We start from the raw sequence: 17569 nt of genomic DNA, 5'->3' as shown, positions 1-17569 counted from the left end.
GGCAAAGAGCAGCCCGACAGAGACCAGGGGTGCGAGACGGGAGCAGCCTCTGCAGGTGGCCCGGCGCCCCCTCCCGTGGCTGGTGGCAGGGGACAGCACGCGGGAAAAAGCCCAGAGGTGAGTGGCACCCAGATACTGAGAAAGGTGCTTGCTCTCCCCACCCGACCCCTGCGGTGACCTCCCCAGAACTCAGGAGACTGGGAGGCCCCCTCCTCTCCGGCCACGTCATTCTGCCTAAAGAACAGCAAGCATCCTCCCCTGACCACCTGGCCTGGCCTCCCGCCACTCCCCGCCCCTTGCCCAGCACACTGACCCCTCTGCCCCAGTCCACGGAGCGGGACACGATCACGCGTGTGCCCGCGCACCACGGGGAGGGGGGGGAGGAGGGGAGAGGCAGGACCGCTCGCTCTCCACGGAGACGCGAGATTCATTTATTAAGTGCCTCGCTGGCATTTCTTTTTTTTTTTCCTCCCCCTGCCTTCATCGTGCTTGTTTAATATTGCATTTGACATTCTCATTTTATAAACGGTAACAGGAGCAGAATGGATGGCTAAAATTAGCTTACGAGCGAGGATGATGCTACAAATAGGAGGGTGAACACAGAAGCCTGTTAAATCCACCCACAGTCCTCCCCTCCTCCGCTCCTGGGCTGCTTCCCGACCCAGCTCAGCTTCCGGCTGAGGAGCCGCCGGAGGGAGGGCTGTGTGCCCAGGCGCCGGGCACCCTGCCAGGCAGCAGTGCCCCAGGCCCACCCCAGCCTGGGCCCCTGGACTCTGGGGCCGGGCCCAGCTCCGCAGCACTGGGTCCCAGGGGCTGACCCCGGGCTCCCCTGCTGTCTTGTCCCCCTGCGCCCTGCCATCCACGAGGCCCTTCCAGGGTAAATCCCGGGGTGCCCTGGGCTGCAGGCAGCAGGCTTCGCTCTGAGCAGTGGGGTTTTCAGGACCTCCCCGAAGGGTGCTTCAGCTGCAGGGCCTGGGTCAGCCTCCCCGGGACCTCCCACCCGTGCCCCCTGCGCTGCTCTGCGGGCTGGGCCCCTTCCCTCAGCCTGGGACCACCTCCTGGCCACAGCCCAGAGTGCCCACCTCACACACCCCGCCCTGCCCTGGAGACTCGGGTCCCAGGCCTGCTCGGGTCGGCATTTTTACTGACTGGTAATTCGTGCAGAACCATCTCAGCCTGTGATTATGAATTTGTCCAATAAAGTGACTAAAAATAATGCCAGTGATGACGATAATAGCGGAAAGACCTATCACTTCCGTAGAGCGTGCTGTGTCCTGGCACAAACCCTTCACGGGTCCTGAACCCCAGCCCTCCCTGGGGAACGGCCGTCATTACCCTTTGGACAGAGGCAGGAGCCCCGAAGCTACAGAACTTGCCCAAGGTCACCAAGTGGCCTCACGAGTAGCTGCCCCGTGGGGTTTGGGGCGCCTTCTGCTGAGAAAGCTCCTTGGGCTGAGCACCCACTCTGACCGCCCTTCACCCCCAGCTTGCCTCACCTCTCCCCCTCCTCAAGGCAGAAGGCCCCAAAACCTCCTGCAGGCTGCTGTCCTAAACCTAAACGCCAGGGTCTGTTGGGGCACCCCTGCCCCCACAGTCTGCCCCTGACCAGTAAAAAGCAGTCTTAGCAGTGAACCTGGGTGACCTCTCGGCGAGAAGCCCTTCCAGGGGCCCCTGAGGTAAGCGGACCACACCTGCTCTGAGCTCCAGTAGTTTGGGGGCAGTCAGAAACTATAGGCTCGTAGGCCAAATCCAGCTGCTGGCTATTTTTGTAAATAAGGATTTTATTTTAATATAGCCACGCCTACTCATTTACATACTATTATCCGCTTTTGCAGCAGAATGCAGCTGAGTGGTTGTGATGGAACGTAGAGCCCCTGAAGCCTAAAATATTCACTATCTGGCCCTTTACAAGGAGTTTACTGACCTCTAGCTCTAGGCCAAATGGACAAACGTGCAGTCACCAAGGGGGCTTCCTGGAGGTGTGATTCCTTCACAGCTACGACAGGGAAGGCAAGACCCCCAGGGCTGGGGACCATACAGGCCCTTCCATAAGCCGCAAAGGGCCCTGGTGGGCATCCTTTCCACTGGACAGAGGCGACAGGTGCAGGCAGGTGGGGTGCTTCCTGGTCACAGGACAACCACCGGTGGATCTGGGATTCGGGCGTGTTCCAAAGTCCTGGGAACCTCTAAATGACCCAGACGGCACCAACTGGGGGACAAGGACAGTCACAGGTCACTGGAGGATCCACCTCTCAGCCCGGTGAAGTGCCCGCAACTCTACAATCAACGCTCCGAGACCCGCAGCAGCGGGCAAGGTGGGGCCTCCTCAGGGAGGGGACCCGACTCTGACCGCAAGGGTAGGGGGGTGGTGTTGAGAGCCCCAGCCCGGCCTGGGGTCCCGTGACCAGGACGGCAGCGTCTGAGCTCTGAGCTCGTGTGCCCCATCTATGAAACGGGACAGTGACCCCTTCCTCAGGACACAAGGAGACCGGGTGTCCTCAAAGCTCCGCCACAGTGCCTGGTAAATAACATCAACAGCTGGATCAGGTGTGGGAACAGGCTCTACCTGGCGTGCTCTCGCCCAGACACCTTTCAAACTGCACCCCAGCTTCTCCCCAGCAAGGCTGAGGTCGCCTCCCCCACTCCACTTGAGGTGGGGGCTGAGCCAGGCCTCTGAGCGAGCCCAGAGCAGGTCTCTGTCAATTCCCGCCTCCCTCCCCACGGCTGCCTCGCTCGCCAGCCCGCCTGCCCGCCAGGAGGCCCCTGGGAGGCTTCGCCGGCACTAATCAAGCAAGCGTCCCTGCTGCTCGGAGGCTGCTTCAATCAGGGCGCGCGGCGGGGGGCGTTATTAGCTGTGCCCGCGCCTGGGCTTGCGGAGTGGCCCGAGGTGTCCCTCTCCGGAGGGTCACCACGTGGCTCTGCATGTGCAGGAGTGTTTACTGAAAACGGGCGTGTCTGTGCTTCACTCTGACCTTCGACAAGACGCCGGAAGGGGTGGAGCCTTGCCTCTGGTGGTGCCCCCCACCCCCGCTCGCCAGAACGCAGGCCCATCGTGGCTAACAGGGACCACCTACGCTCAAGCTTAGCCCTTCTCCCCAGCAGGGAATCAGGCCCCGAGTGAGCCCATGTCCTTCGCTTTCTCTTAGGGGGACACAGAACCACACGGGCCACTGACTGGGAGGCAGACCAGCCATATGACCTTCCAGCCTTCCAGCCTGGAGACGGGGAACAGCCCACTGGGTACGAACATCAGCTCTACTAGCTTTCGGGGCTTGAAATCCAGTGCCGCCACTCCGTGACCCGGTGGCCCCAGGCAAGTTGCTGAACTTTTCTCTCTGCCTCAACTTACTTATCAGTAGAATGGGGGTAATAATTAGCACCTGCGTCAGAGCGGGCGTGATAACACCCAGTAAGAGGAGGTACACAAAGCAAGAAGATCCCAGCAGGGCATGAAGTGAGCACTCACAAGTGCTAGCTGTTCCGGGATCTCTGTGTGGGAGGGCTCCGTGTGGGGTCCTCCTGCCACCTCCCTGCCACCACCCTAGAGGTGACCTCCTTCAGGCAGGGCCTACAGGGGTTGGGAGGCAGAGTTCCCATGACCCCAGCTCCCTGAGAGGCACACAGGCCTGCTGCTGGCTCTCCGGGATGGCAGAAGGGCCCTCCCTCATTTTTTAAAATGCCCAGGAGACTCACCAACCAAATTAGATGGGAAATGGCTCTGAAAATTATGTGCCTCACGGTCACGGTCCCTCCTCTAAGCCACATTCTTTGTGCGATAATTTATACAGGACCTACTGAGTGCCCGCACGGGGTAGTGGACTCACCCGACCACTGGGATTCAGGTCCTATTCTGGGAGTGGGGTGCCGCCCCCGCCTCTCCGGGGACAAGGAGAGCGTGGGCGGCAGGCACGTCCGGGGGCGGGGCTCTCTGTTCCTGCTGGCTGCACAGAGAGATTGCCGGGTCCCAGGAGATGGGTCTGTCTGTACAGCCTCGCCACACGGTCCAGTTTACAAAACACTCCCCCGGACACTGTCACCACCGCCCGCGTTTCTGCCTGCAGTCCCGGAGCACTCGGAGTCTTTCCAATCTCTCATTGGAATTCTGTCCATTGCACTGTTTCATTTCCTTTTCTTTGGGCCTCAGAAGTAGATACCAGTGTCGCAGAATGCACAGTGGCTCAGGATTCAGGCTCCTCTCCCAACACCCTTCAGAGGACGGGAGTCTGCTGGGGAAGCCCTTTCCACGCTCGGCCTCTGCCCATGGGATGTGCCCGGGCCCAGCACCCTACCAGGCGGTGGTCACAGGCCCGGCTAGACTCGAGTGCGAGGAGGTGACCCACCAACGCCCTCTCCCTGTGGCTCCAGATTTTCCCTTAGAGCTTGGAACTGGTGGGGCCGGATAGGTGCTCGCAGGACACCTCTGAAGCCTGTCTATGACCCCACCCCCACCCCACCCCACCCCTTCCTCTTGTACGCTTCCAGTTTTTGCTTACCCTCTTAAAGAGCAAGCACCAGCCTTAGATTCGAAAGAGCACAGAAACCCTGTGCTGTGAACACAGTTCCCTGCCCCGCACAGTCGGCCTCCCCCTGGCTGGAAAAGAGGGTGACACCTATGAAATGACTGAGGACCACAGCTACCAACTTCTGGCTTCAAGCCAGCCCAGGGCTTTCCTTTCTGGGGCGGAAACTCTTCCTTCTGACAGCCCCCTGCCTCACCTGGGGACTCACTCCCCCACCTCAACAACTGTCTAGTTCATCCAACAGCCAGTAAGCTCAAGACCTGTGTTCCTCCGCTACCCACGTGGCCCTGGCGTCCCCACTGGAACACCGGAAGGAACAAAGCCCTGTCCCACCTGGGTCTCGGGTTTGTTTCAGCACCAGCGAAGGGGGACAGGCCACACGTGCGCGTTGGAGGCAGCGCACAACGGGGTCTCTTGCCAGCCAGTGCGCGCCGGGCCCTCCTGATGAGCCGGAAGTCCTGGCAGGACGGGCAGTGGTGTCTGCCGGTGCTCTGGCCTGTCCTCCACCCCCCGCTGCCCAGGGTGCTGTGCCCGGGGCCGTCACAGCACACCTGGCCAGGACCAGCACGCGCCTGGGCCCCAGGGCAGGGTTCCTTTGAAGCCTCCTGTCTCTCTGGGTTTAAGAGTAGCGATTAGGAACCTCCTGAAAGGGAGAAGTACCAGCTGGGAGGGAGCTTGAGGGGGGCCCCGTGCTATTCCCACCCAATTATCTGCCCTGCACCGTCTTCATGCCTGAGCTGCCGCCTCCAAACTAGAGCACGCAAAGAACCGGTATTTTCATTTCAGATGCATGTGATGGCTAGGAACAATACCAACAATATCATTTTAGTGCCCTGGGAAAAAATTAGCAAGTCAAATATCGAATCAGGCCTGTAGCACCACATGCTAAGCAGATTGCTTTGATCTTATCCACACTAAAAGCTCTATTATTAAATTTAAAGTCGGGGGACACATATCAGACCAATAGACAATGAATATCTGAATGCATGTTCCCAAAGCAAGGAAGAGTCCGACTAAAGGAAGAAAATCGAAGTCACAGCTGCGATTAAAACACAAATTCGCCCTCCTTCTTCTATGGGGGCTGGAGGCTCTGCTGGCCAACCGAAATGTTCTGGCTCGGAAGGACCTGCGGCTGGCTCTAGACACAGCTGCCCTGCTCCCATTTTTCTGCAACCAGCAAGGAAGGGGTTTCTCCCCTACCTACTCAATTCGAAGTCCAGAGTTTGAGATGGGAAGGCAGGCCAGTGTGTGCCTTCTCTACATGGTCTGGCGCCCTCTGGTGGCCATTTCTCTGGGAAACCTACCTGGCTCCCCAAACTTCAACGATTGCACCTTCCTCTTCTTGTTGAGGGTGCCCCCCCACTGCCCCCCAAGAGAAAAGGAGCATTAGAGAGGGAAAGGGAGGGACAGAAGCAGCTGATCATGAGGATAAAAACTGAACAGTTGACAGGAGGTGGAAAATGTTAATCACACAGCAGGGCCCAAAGACAGACATAACTGGGTGGTAACATTCATTCATATCTAGGATAGCCGCCCCCCTGCCCCCCAGATGCCAAGCTAAACAGTAAACGCACATCCTAAGCCAGCGTTGGCAAACTCTTCCCTGCCGACCAAATTTGCACCCCCTTCCCCGCCTTTGTACCTCCGAGAGTTAAGAACGGTTTTTTACATTTTTACATGGTAAAAACAAATACTTGACAACACAGGAGAATTACATGAGATTTCCTGGTCAGCGTCCTGCTTGTTCACGTACGTTATGTCTGGACGCTTTCGCACTGCGACGACAGGTTGGAGGACCCGTGACAGCCAGGCGTACGGCATGCAAAGCTGAAGATACTATCTATCTGGCCCTTTATTTCTGCGCCCACAGGGCTGGACCCTCTCTCAGCGTCTGGGCCCCTTGCCCACCCTGCGGCGTGGTGACCCAGGCGGGAGCCCTCTGCGAGGCAGGGTGTGCAGGTGGGAATGGAGGCGTCACATCGTGGCGCCACTCTCTACAGACTTACCATTTTATTATTGATTTCATGGAAATGAATCTCACAGACTTTCTCCACAACGTCTTCATTCTCAAACGTGACGAAGCCAAACCCTGAAGGGAGAGGAAACACAAGAACAGAGAGGCAGGGTGAGTCCAGTTCAGGCCGGCCCACGGGGTCTTCCTTGCTGTCCTAGGTGGCGACAGCCTGCTGGTCTGGAGGGGTGGGGGACGGGCCGACTCCCCGGCTGAGGAAATGACTTCTGACTTGTACGGAGCACCCTTGCTTGCAACAGTGAGGAGAAGTTAGTGATTTTCCCTGCGTGCTGCACGGTTTACATCTGCCCCCAAGCACACAAGGAATCTCCTTGTCTGATATTTACAAGGGCCGAGCTCCGTGGTGGCGGGCGGGCGGGCGGCAGCCCAGAGCGCAGGGCCCACCGCGGGCCACGCTGGCCCTTTCCGCACTGGAATGGCCAGCCCTCCGGTCGGCCTCCAGACGGGGGTGGTTATTTGTCCTTTTCTTCCTGAATTACTTCCTCTAATACCTCATCAGGACATCCTGAGGCCTGGAAGAAACTATTAAAAGTTTCAGGGCTCTGTTCTGTGCAGGCATCCTTTTTCTGCTGTGGCTTCAAAGGGGCTACAGATTTGGGGCAGTTTAAGAGTGTTTGATACCTGCTGTCAGCCTGCCGGCTATCTGTGGCATTTTCTCGGCTGGAGACCGCCTTTGCTAGGCAGCCGCGCTGAAGGGTTTTGGCAGGCAACTACAGCTCCGCTCCGCCGGCATCCCGAGTTCCTCCTGCTACCCCCGCCCCCTGCTCTCTTCTCTTCCTGCCCCGGGCAAGGTCTTCAGCACGCAGCCCCACCCTTAACGCACGGACCCACGTGTAGGAGGGCACCCTACCCCGGATGAAATGCAGCAGCAACATCAGTGCCCACGCCACGTGGGAACACAGCAGAGAGAGCACAGACAGACCCCGATGGGGAGGCGGGGGCCTGGGCTCCCCTTCCCACTTTGCACCTGACTTAGGTGTCATCCGGGAAGTCCCTTCCCCTCTCTGACCCTGGAGTCTTGCACCCGTGGATTGCGGTGGCGAGACGGGACACTGGGTCCCACAGTCTAAGTCACAACCCAGGTCAGAATTTGCAAGGCTTTCCGCCATGAGCTGAACATTTGCGTCCCCACCCTCTCCCAACCTCATATATTGAAATCATAACTCAATGCAATGGTGCTGGGAGGCGGGACGGTGAGGCGGCATTTAGGTCATGCTGAGAGAGCCCCCTCACGAATGGATTAATGCCCTGGAAAGGGACCCAAGAGAGCTGGCTTCTCCTCCCTCTGCTCTTCTCTGCCACGGGAGGACACGACCAGGAAGCCGGCCTTCACCAAGAACCTGACCACGCCGGCACCCTGGTCTCGGACCTCCAGCCTGCAGAGCCGTGAGAAACACATTTCTGCTGTTTCTACGCTCCCTGTCGGTGGTACCTCACAGCAGCCGCCTGAACGGACTCAGACACTCTCCTCCCCAGAGACGTGACCCGGGACACACCCACCACGAAGATGCAAGTCAGAATGGAGTTTTCTGTATTAAAATAATTAGTGTTTTCTGTTGACAAGTAAACATACAGATGCTTCCATTTCAAGCTCTGCGTCTATTTGGGGTCCCAGGAGCCCAAGGTGCAGAGACAACCTCTGACGCCCCCCTTTCTCCTGCCACCTTCTAAGGAATAACCGAGAACAGGCAGCTGACACACTGAGTTTCATGTCATCATGGGTCCTGCAGGGTCTAGAAGATTCCTAGGGAAAGAGATGACACGGGCCATTCCCTGCTGTCAATCTTTTATCAGACAGAGAGCCGGGACCACCCTACAAATGACAACTGTGATCTTAATTATGACATGTAACTTACTATCACATACCAGTTACGGGGCGGATGTTCCTAGCCCACACAGTCGGCCCTTTATAAACACCTGAGGCGGAGGGGTCAGAGCGCACTCGGGGGACAGGAGCCTTTGCTGTCAGCGCTCGAAGCCAGCCAGTTCCTCTGTCTCCTGGGAAAGTGGGCCCTCAGACACAATGAGATTGTTTGAAATGAGGTCCAACCAAGATCTCCGACCAGGTGTACACAGCCCCTCTCAACCAGGTCTCTGCAGAGAGCGACAGCTTGTCCTCTGGGTTCCCCGTGCATGGTGTCTCCTCCTCTTTGGCCCTCGGTGGCATTTATTATGTGCAGAGTTGGACAGGAGCCACACCCAGAGGCAGTCTCCAAATGATTTCTCTTTGGGCTTTGGTGTGGTGCTCGCCCTTTAAAACCATCAGTTACACCTCTCAGCCAGGCAGGGGCCCCTTCAGCACAGAGTGGGGGTAAGGGGACCTTGCATCATTATGGTTAATCCCTTCCTTCCTGCCTACCCTCCAAGAGCTCATATCCTAGAGGCCCCTCAAGAAGGGACTGAGATGCAGATCCCTTCAAAAGTCCTCGGGGGAGGACAGGTGGCCCAGCAGAGGATGCTGGGACCTGCCAGCACTGGCTTCAGGGAGGAGGGCAGGGCGGGCGCCTCGTGCACTCCGAGCCGCCGGGAGCCCCGACACCCAGACAGTGCCGAGTGGCTGCCGCTGAGCGAGGGCCTGAAGGAGCATTTCTCCTCCGCCAGGGTCTGAGCATCTTGTTAATCCATCTACGCACCCGCCTCCCGACTCAGCACGGATTTGGTCCTTACTTCTCCATTTATCGGCCCCCACCTGTGCATGGAGGATGCAGAGGTCAACAAGGCAACGTCCCTTTTAAGCAATTTCCTTCCTAAAAGGCACAAGTCGGATGTTCCCACTCTAGGAGTGCATCTCCCCTGTACAGACCTCACCTTCCCTCATGACCCTCACTTCCAGCCTGTGGGTTGGTCACTCTGGGTCTCATTTTTCTCTGATGGTCACCTGTCTAGCCTAGACCCAAACCAGGCACCATGTTAATCCCTAAACAAGCCAGGACAGGTCAGTTCTCGGGGGAACCGCACTGCTAATGAGAATGAGTGGAACGGGCTGAACAGAGCCCCGCCCACTGTATCCATGTCCTAACTCCTGGAACCTATAAATATCACCTTATTTAGAAAAAGGTGTTTTGTTTTTTTTCACAAATATAATTAAGGGTCTTCAGAATTAGGGTGGGCCTTAAATCCAAGGACAGGTGTTCTTACAAGAGAAAGGAGAGGCAGACTGGAGACATAAAAGGCACAGGGGGAGAAGTCCACAGGAAGAAGGAGGCAGACACAGGAGTGATGCGGCCACAAGCCAAGGAATGCCAGGGCCACCAGAAGCTGCGGGAGGCAAGGAAGGATTGCCCTAGGACCTTTGGGGACACTGTGGCCCGGCTAACACCTTGACTTCAGACTTCCGGTCTCCAGAACTGCGAGAGCATCCATTTTTGTTGCTTTAAGCCACAGAGTTGGTGGTAATTTGCGATAGCGGCCACTGGACACCATATAGCAAAGGTACAGGCTTTGGCTGCCCCCACGTAGGGCGGGGGGTCACCCATGAGGTCAAGCCAGGCCAATGACTCGATTTGGGTGGAAACAGGAGCATGTGGTTGAATGAACCAAACCCATCTGTGCCATTAGAAAAGAGTGTGAGGCTAGGACCAGTCAAGGCACCATTCCACGAGCCCGAGGACAGGCCGGTGTAAACTCGGCTTGCTGCTGAGCACACGAAATTGATCCTGGGTGAGTCAAGTCACCAAGGGGGTCATGGGTTGAGTTCACTGTCATGGACGCTTGCTTTTCTGCTGCGATCTATGCCCTCCTGGCCCACCGAGCAGATAAACCACTGTCTGAACGCCAGATCCAATGCCATTGAGGACTCGTGTTGCCCCAACCTCCCCCTCTGTGCCACCACTCAGGGACAGGAAGAGGTGTGACGGGAAGGAGCCAGGAGCCAGAATCACAATGTAGACCGTGCACTGGGCAGGGCAGGGGCAGGACTTGCTGTGTCCTGTGTCCTTTCAAATCCTGACTCTGAACTCCCTGCTGGTCCCTTCCCGAGCCCCACGGGCAGGACTTGCTGTGTCCTGTGTCCTTTCAAATCCTGACCCTGATCTCCCTGCTGGTCCTTCCCGAGCCCCACGGGCAGGACTTGCTGTGTCCTGTGTCCTTTCAATCCTGACTCTGATCTCCCTGCTGGTCCCTTCCCGAGCCCCACGGGACGCAAAACTCGGGTATCACAAAAATGACTTTCCTGATCAAAGGAGAAAGCCTGGATCTCAAACCGATATACCTTGGAGGCATCACAATTCAGCGATGTCAAGATTCATTCACAGTATTTTAAAGAGCTGTATCATTTCAATATCCCTGTCTGTTTCTCCCAAATAGAGAAAGCAAACTTGATTATGCCTAAAATATTTACTTAATCCATTGGGAGAAAGCAAAGAAACAATTATCAATAAACGTTATTCCTTAACATATCATTTTTATCCCACAGGTGCCTTATCATTTACATTGGAATAGAAACTCCGTGGTGAACAAAATAAACTGATGCGTGAAGGACAATACAATGAAGTCAGAAATTTGGGGAGCGGGTTGGAAAAATCCTTTTTTGGCATCAAAGTCTTTTTGAAAAAAATTTTTTTTTTTTTTTAGAAAGAGAAAGAGACAGACAAGAAGGGAGAGAGAAACATCAACTCATAGTTGCAGCACTTTTTAGTTGTTCATTGATTGCTTCTCATACATGCTATGACCGGGGACTCCAGCAGAGCCACTGAGCCCTTGTTCAAGCCAGCGACCCCACATTCAAGCTGGATGAGTCCACGCCCACGCCCACGCCAGTGAACTCGGGGTTTCAAACCTGGGACCTCATCGTCCCAAGTTGATCCTCTATCCATTGCGCCACTACCAGTCATGTTAAAATACTTTAATCGGTGAAGTATATGTAACAAAATTTACCAGTTTAACCATTTTAAGTGTACAGTTTACTACAATATTGTGCAACCATCACCACCATCCATTTCCAGAGTTTTTTCACCATTCCACACTGAAACTCTGTACTGTTAAGCAGTAACCAGTAACTCTCTGTTCCTTCATCCCTTGGTCCCTGGTAACCTCAGTTCTGCTTCCCGTCTCTACGACTCTGACATCTCTAGGTTCTCACGTAAGTGGATCATACAGTACGTGTCCTCTCGTGCCTGGTTCATTTCACTTAACACAGTGTTTTCAAAGGCATCACGGTCTGTCGGACCATCTGCTGTGTGCACAGATTCTACAGAGGCCGAGTCTTCCCAACAAGGGGCAGGAAGAACTGGTCAATTTCCTCCCATTTCCCCAAAAGAGAATGCCCCGCAGAGAATTAGAAATGGGACTCAGGCAGGAAAGCCGGTCAGACAAAGGCACAGCAGCCAGGCAGAAGAAATGCACAACTCTTCTCAGTCCAAAGAGGCAAGAACCACACAGTAAGCTGTGTGCCCTCGGAGGGTCCCTCCACCTCTGGGCTTCTAGAAGAAGCAGGCAGAACAGGGTAGAGGGTGCATGGGGGCGGGGGTCCTGCTGCCAAGGCGCGTCTCCAAGAATGCATGTGCCCCCCAGCCCCTTTGGGCACCTCCCCCCATGAACACCCACACCCTGTGCTCAGTTTCTCCTCTCCCTGGTCCTAAGGGGCACCATTTTGGGGCTGCAGACCTCCTGTCAGAGGTATTTAAAGTCACTCAAGCTGGGCCCTGGCCAGTTGGTTCAGCGGTAGAGCGTCGGCCTGGCATGTGGAAGTCCTGGGTTCTATTCCTGGTCAGGGCACACAGGAGAGGTGCCCATCTACTTCTTCACCCTCCCCCCCTTTTTCTCTCTGTCTCTCTCTTCCCTTCCCGCAGCCAAGCTACATTGCAGCAAAGTTGGCCCAGGTGCTGAGGCTGGCTCCATGGACTCCACCTCAGGCACTAAAATGGCTCTGAATGCAGAGGAGAAACACCCCAGATGGGGCCAAGCATCGCCCCCTGGTGGGCATGCTGGGTGGATCCCAGTTGGGCACATGCAGGAGTCTGTCTGCCTGCCTCCGCCCCCCCCACTTCAGAAAAATACAAATAAATAAATAAAGTCACTCAAGCTGCCCTTCAGAGCAGAGCGGAGCCCTCAGGACTGACACCCGGGAGTAGCAATGTAAAAGGGCCAAAACTTGGAGGACAACAGGCTAGTTCACCAAAGAAATCTCCTCCCCTGTCACCTGCAAAATGACACCTGCCCAGTCTCTCCTAAAGTCCCTGCCTTATCTGCACCCTGGGCTCCCAAGGGGCTCCGGGAGTCGGCAAAAACCGGGACAAAGAAGGTGGCAGGAAGGTTAACCCTACACAAAAAGGGATTTAAACTCGGACATAAATAGGGTAGCACTTGACAGGGAGCATTTAAAAATGAAATTCAACAGCATTCTCCTGAATGAAGCTATTATTGGAAACTAACAGTAAGCTCTATTTGATATAAGCATTTAACAGTCAAACCATTCTCCTTCTTTTCATTCAGATGAACAAAACTGAATATTCATCCCAATAACACAAAGCTAAATATATAAATATATATTAAAAAAACAACCACCACACACACAGAAGTGAACAGAAATCTGAAAACAAGACACCTCAAAATTAAAATGACCTGCTCCAAACGCAGTCACCGAGGAACACCCGACAGTTCATTTAACAGAGAGTTCTTTTTTAGGTCAGGGAGGGAAAGAAGGGAGCGGCCTCCTCCTAGCCTCAAAAATCATTTTCTTCTCTTATCATATAGGTCAATGAACACTAACAGGCGATCGGAGTCGAGCCGAATGCGTCTTCAGTGAAAATCAATGCAAGTCACTTGGTTAATGGGGGGAAAAACAACGCGTGATTGTCGAGTTTTTTAGTGAGTTTATCCCATTAGGAATTTAAGGTATGTGGACACAAGTATATTTATAACTCAAGCAACCTCCTTCTCCTGCTAGTAATTCAGTGTCGAGGGGCGTGGCCGTATTTGGAAACTGCTTTCAGTATAAACATGGGAGACCTGGGTTGGGGCGTGGGGAGTACTTTCTGGTTTCAAAATGTTTCTCATACATCAGGCATCTGACGGGTCCCCAAGGCCACCCCGTGAGAGGCAGGGCAGGCTCTGCATCCTCACTTTGCTTAACTGCTGGTGGTGACACGTGGCCAAGAGCCCAGAGCAGGGCGGCGGGCGCTTTCTTGGGTCGGTCAGTGTTCAAAGACGAATTTGGTGACTCGGTAGCCCGGAGAGGGTCAGAACCCGGGCCATGAAACATGGGGGCCTGTGGGCTTCGTCACAGTCAGCCCCCACTGAGCTGTGGGTCTCCTAATGACATTGCAGCTTGGGCTGCCCCCTCCCCCGACTCCAACTCAGAGCATTACTGCATCACCTCCATGGGCGACAGCAGGTTTGGCAAACTGGTTTCGTCTGCCTGGCTGGGTTTTCCCGGAATCCCGGATGGAGACGGTCTCAGACCCCACCCCGCAAGTCTGTTTGACAAGGAGAGCGGGGGTGAGCAGTACTCACAGGTGCAGAGTGGGAGGGGGTGGCTTCACCAGCTCTGAATTTGCCCTAGAAGTATAACTCAGAAGATGGATCAGCTTCAAGAAAAAACCCGAGCTGCCTTTCCAAAGGGAACGCGTTCCCGGTTACGGTTTGCCACTTCGGGATGCTCCGTGCACATCACCTGCACGTTAGTGGCTTCTTGTCTGCGCTGCCAGTCAAGCTTCCTGGGCATTCTCAGACTTTAGCTATTGGGCACGAGGTGGGGCGGCAGTCCCAGCAGCGCCTGCTCCGTGCCCGGTGGTAACGTGGACATTGGCCGATAACAATCTCATTTCCCACCAAGACACGGATGGGAGTCCTTCCGTTATTTCTTTTTAAAAATGTTCTTTCATTCCTTTTTTTTTTTATTTTTAGAGAGAGAGAGAGAGAGAGAAGCAGTGTTCTACTTTAGTTGTGCCATTGATTGCTTCTCATGTGTGCCCTGACTGGTGCTTGAACTGGTGCCCTCGGGGTTGATCTGTCACCCTCAGGCTCCAGCCGGAGTGACCTCGGCGCTCCTGGACAACACCCGATCCACTCTGCCAGTGGCTGGGGCTCTGTTTAGTTATTGCCCACGTCTGGTATCCTGATGGTGGTTATGTATTCTCAGTTCCCATTCTAATCATCATTTCAAAAAGAGGAAGCTTATCTACATTTATGGAGCATCCATTCTTTACTCAGTCTTCACCCCCCCCCCCCCGCAGTAGAAATGACTGGCCCCACTTTATAAATGAAGAACTGCAGCCCGGCGGAAGTCAGCGTTCCACCACGGCCCACCTTCTTCATGGGAAGGGGAGGTAGTTCTAAACCCTCTCCCTCCCAGATTCTAAACTTGCCCCACAACCTGGTTCGGAACCCTGTCTTGTCACATTTTCCTGCAAGAATCTCTGCAAAATGGGGAGCAGCCCCTCATCCTGAGGACCCAGCAGAAGCAGGGCAAGGACAGAGTGGGGTAGGACTGCTGGTCTGTGTCGGCCCAACAGCTTCCCTGCTGCCCGACGGATCCGAGTCCTTCAGCACCACGAGGGCAGCAGAGGGGATACTGGGGCTTCCAGAGACACACAGGAAAGACGGCTTTTATAAAGAAAACGACGAGAGCATGTCCTGAGCCAGTCTAGCCTAGGACGGGCACAGGGTGAGTGACTGCTCTCGACGTTCCCAGACTCCCACCACAGCTGTGCCTGCAACGGGGCTGGGTCATCACACACGGTGTCCGAGGCCTCTTGCAGGAAACGGGCTGACAGTCAGCCACTCTGGAGGGAAAAGCAGAGAAGCACTCACTTCTGTGGCCTTATTTAGAACAAAGAACAAGGCAGACACGCTGACCCGCGATGCACACAGGACTCAGCTCAGGGGCTGGTCGGGACAAAGACGCCCGGGCCAGGAGGCCCCAGAGCCAGACGCTTGCTGCCACTCTCGCTGGGGCCCAGCACAAAAGCCTGTGATGACTCCAGGGGTCTGTAGAAGACCACCCTCCCCCATTGTAGCATCCTTCTCTCCTCCCCCAAACCTTTCTCCCTCCCTGACTCCTCCTGCCCTGTCCCCTCCGAGGCGCACTGCAGCCCCCCACGGCCTCCTGTCCCCTCCGGGGCGCACTGCAGCCCCCCACGGCTTCCTGTCCCCTCCGGGGCACACTGCAGCCCCCCACAGCCTCTTGTCCTGTCCCCTCCGGGGCGCACTGCAGCCCCCCACGGCCTCCTGTCCCCTCCGGGGTGCACTGCAGCCCCCACGGCCTCCTGCCCTGTCCCCTCCGGGGTGCACTGCAGCCCCCCACAGCCTCTTGTCCTGTCCCCTCCGGGGCGCACTGCAGCCCCCCACGGCCTCCTGCCCTGTCCCCTCCGGGGCGCACTGCAGCCCCCATGGCCTCCTGTCCCCTCCGGGGCGCACTGCAGCCCCCCATGGCCTCCTGTCCTGTCCCCTCTGGGGTGCACTGCAGCCCCCCACGGCCTCCTGTCCCCTCCGGGGTACACTGCAGCCCCCCACGGCCTCCTGCCCTGTCCCCTCCGGGGCGCACTGCAGCCCCCCACGGCCTCCTGCCCTGTCCCCTCCGGGGCGCACTGCAGCCCCCCACGGCCTCCTGTCCTGTCCCCTCCGGGGCGCACTGCAGCCCCCCACGGCCTCCTGCCCTGTCCCCTCCGGGGCGCACTGCAGCCCCCCACGGCCTCCTGTCCTGTCCCCTCTGGGGTGCACTGCAGCCCCCCACGGCCTCCTGCCCTGTCCCCTCCGGGGCGCACTGCAGCCCCCCACGGCCTCCTGCCCTGTCCCCTCCGGGGCACACTGCAGCCCCCCACGGCCTCCTGTCCCCTCCGGGGCGCACTGCAGCCCCCCACGGCCTCCTGCCCTGTCCCCTCCGGGGCACACTGCAGCCCCCCACGGCCTCCTGTCCCCTCCGGGGCGCACTGCAGCCCCCTCACAGCTGGCCGCAGCGTTCATGCACCTGCTTCCTCGTTTACACCAGTGGTTTGGCAGCTGGTTGCTGTAAACTATAATAAAATGCCTTTCCAAAAAATGAAGGAATGTGACCAGACATGCCAGACATCATGATATTAAAGCCGTGTCAATTAATTTCTCCCCCTGCTTGATAAACGAGCCCCATTCCATCTCTTAATAATGAGGAGAGAAACAAGAAAAGTTGACACTTAGTTTAATTTATTTTCTCAACTTGCCTGGTCATATTTCTTTCTGCCTTGCAGAGCTGGCGGGGGCTGTGGGAATTGCAAGTGGCTGGCGCAGGCCAGGCGCAGATCGGTGCAAACTGACGCGGGGCCCCCTTATCCCCACACACCACTTACTCAGGAGGGGGAGCGACTCAGCGCCAGCTCACACCTGCGCCTCCCCAGCCACCTACGGGGGGGGGGGGCTGGGGAGAGTTGGGGACAGGGAGGGGAGCAATCTCAGGTGTGTGGGGAATCAGATAACAGACATGACACTATCAGATTTCCAATCTCGTGCAGAGGAACAGCACAAGACTGCATTCCCTAAATTAATATTAAGCTGCATTGGCAGCATTTGCCAGAGGGGAGTCAATTTCTCAGCCGGAAAGGTGCTTTTCTTTCCTTGTCAGCCCGGGGGACGCTCTAGCCACCACCACCCGACCTTGAGATGTGAGCATCAACCTTCTAAAAGTCAGACACCAACCGTGACCCAGCAAGCGTTTCATTAAGGTCCTAGTTAAAGTCACACGGCTGCCGCAGCCTCAGGACCGTTTATGGAGGGCAGACCGTGAACCAGGCTGGGGGGTGATGAGGAGTGCTTCTAAGCCAGTGTTTCTCGGAGGGTGGTATGGCCCTCCCAGGCGGGAGGGGCTCATTTAAAATGCAGACCCCGGGCTCTGCCTGCCTCCTAGCCTGGGCCCTGTGGATCTGGTAAAATAAAGAATCCAGAACATCCCACCCTCATCCACCGCAGAGCCTGCTTCCCTCTCACAGGCTCAGAGAAGGTTCACACTCCAGTTCATACTCAAGTGTAAACGACTGACTCTGCGTCCGCTCCCAGAGGTCTTAGTGGTTTACCTGCATCAAATCCTTCTGCAAAAGCAGTTCAGCTT

At 56.2% G+C, this 17569-nt stretch overlaps 1 protein-coding gene across 7 annotated transcripts in view; it reads right to left on the bottom strand.

Annotated features, from left to right (window-relative positions):
* The window catches only part of MSI2 (musashi RNA binding protein 2), a 416189-nt gene that overhangs the window by 73060 nt on the left and 325560 nt on the right, over positions 1–17569 (bottom strand). For all 7 annotated transcript variants that reach the window (XM_066364640.1, XM_066364641.1, XM_066364643.1 and 4 more), the window contains exon 8: positions 6527–6609. In XM_066364640.1, coding sequence (XP_066220737.1) covers positions 6527–6609 — 83 coding nt within the window. The remainder of the gene's footprint in view (positions 1–6526; positions 6610–17569) is intronic.

Source organism: Saccopteryx leptura, chromosome 2 (assembly GCF_036850995.1).
Source record: "Saccopteryx leptura isolate mSacLep1 chromosome 2, mSacLep1_pri_phased_curated, whole genome shotgun sequence".
Taxonomy (NCBI): Eukaryota; Metazoa; Chordata; class Mammalia; order Chiroptera; family Emballonuridae; genus Saccopteryx; species Saccopteryx leptura.
This window is presented reverse-complemented; position numbering and strand designations above follow the sequence as displayed.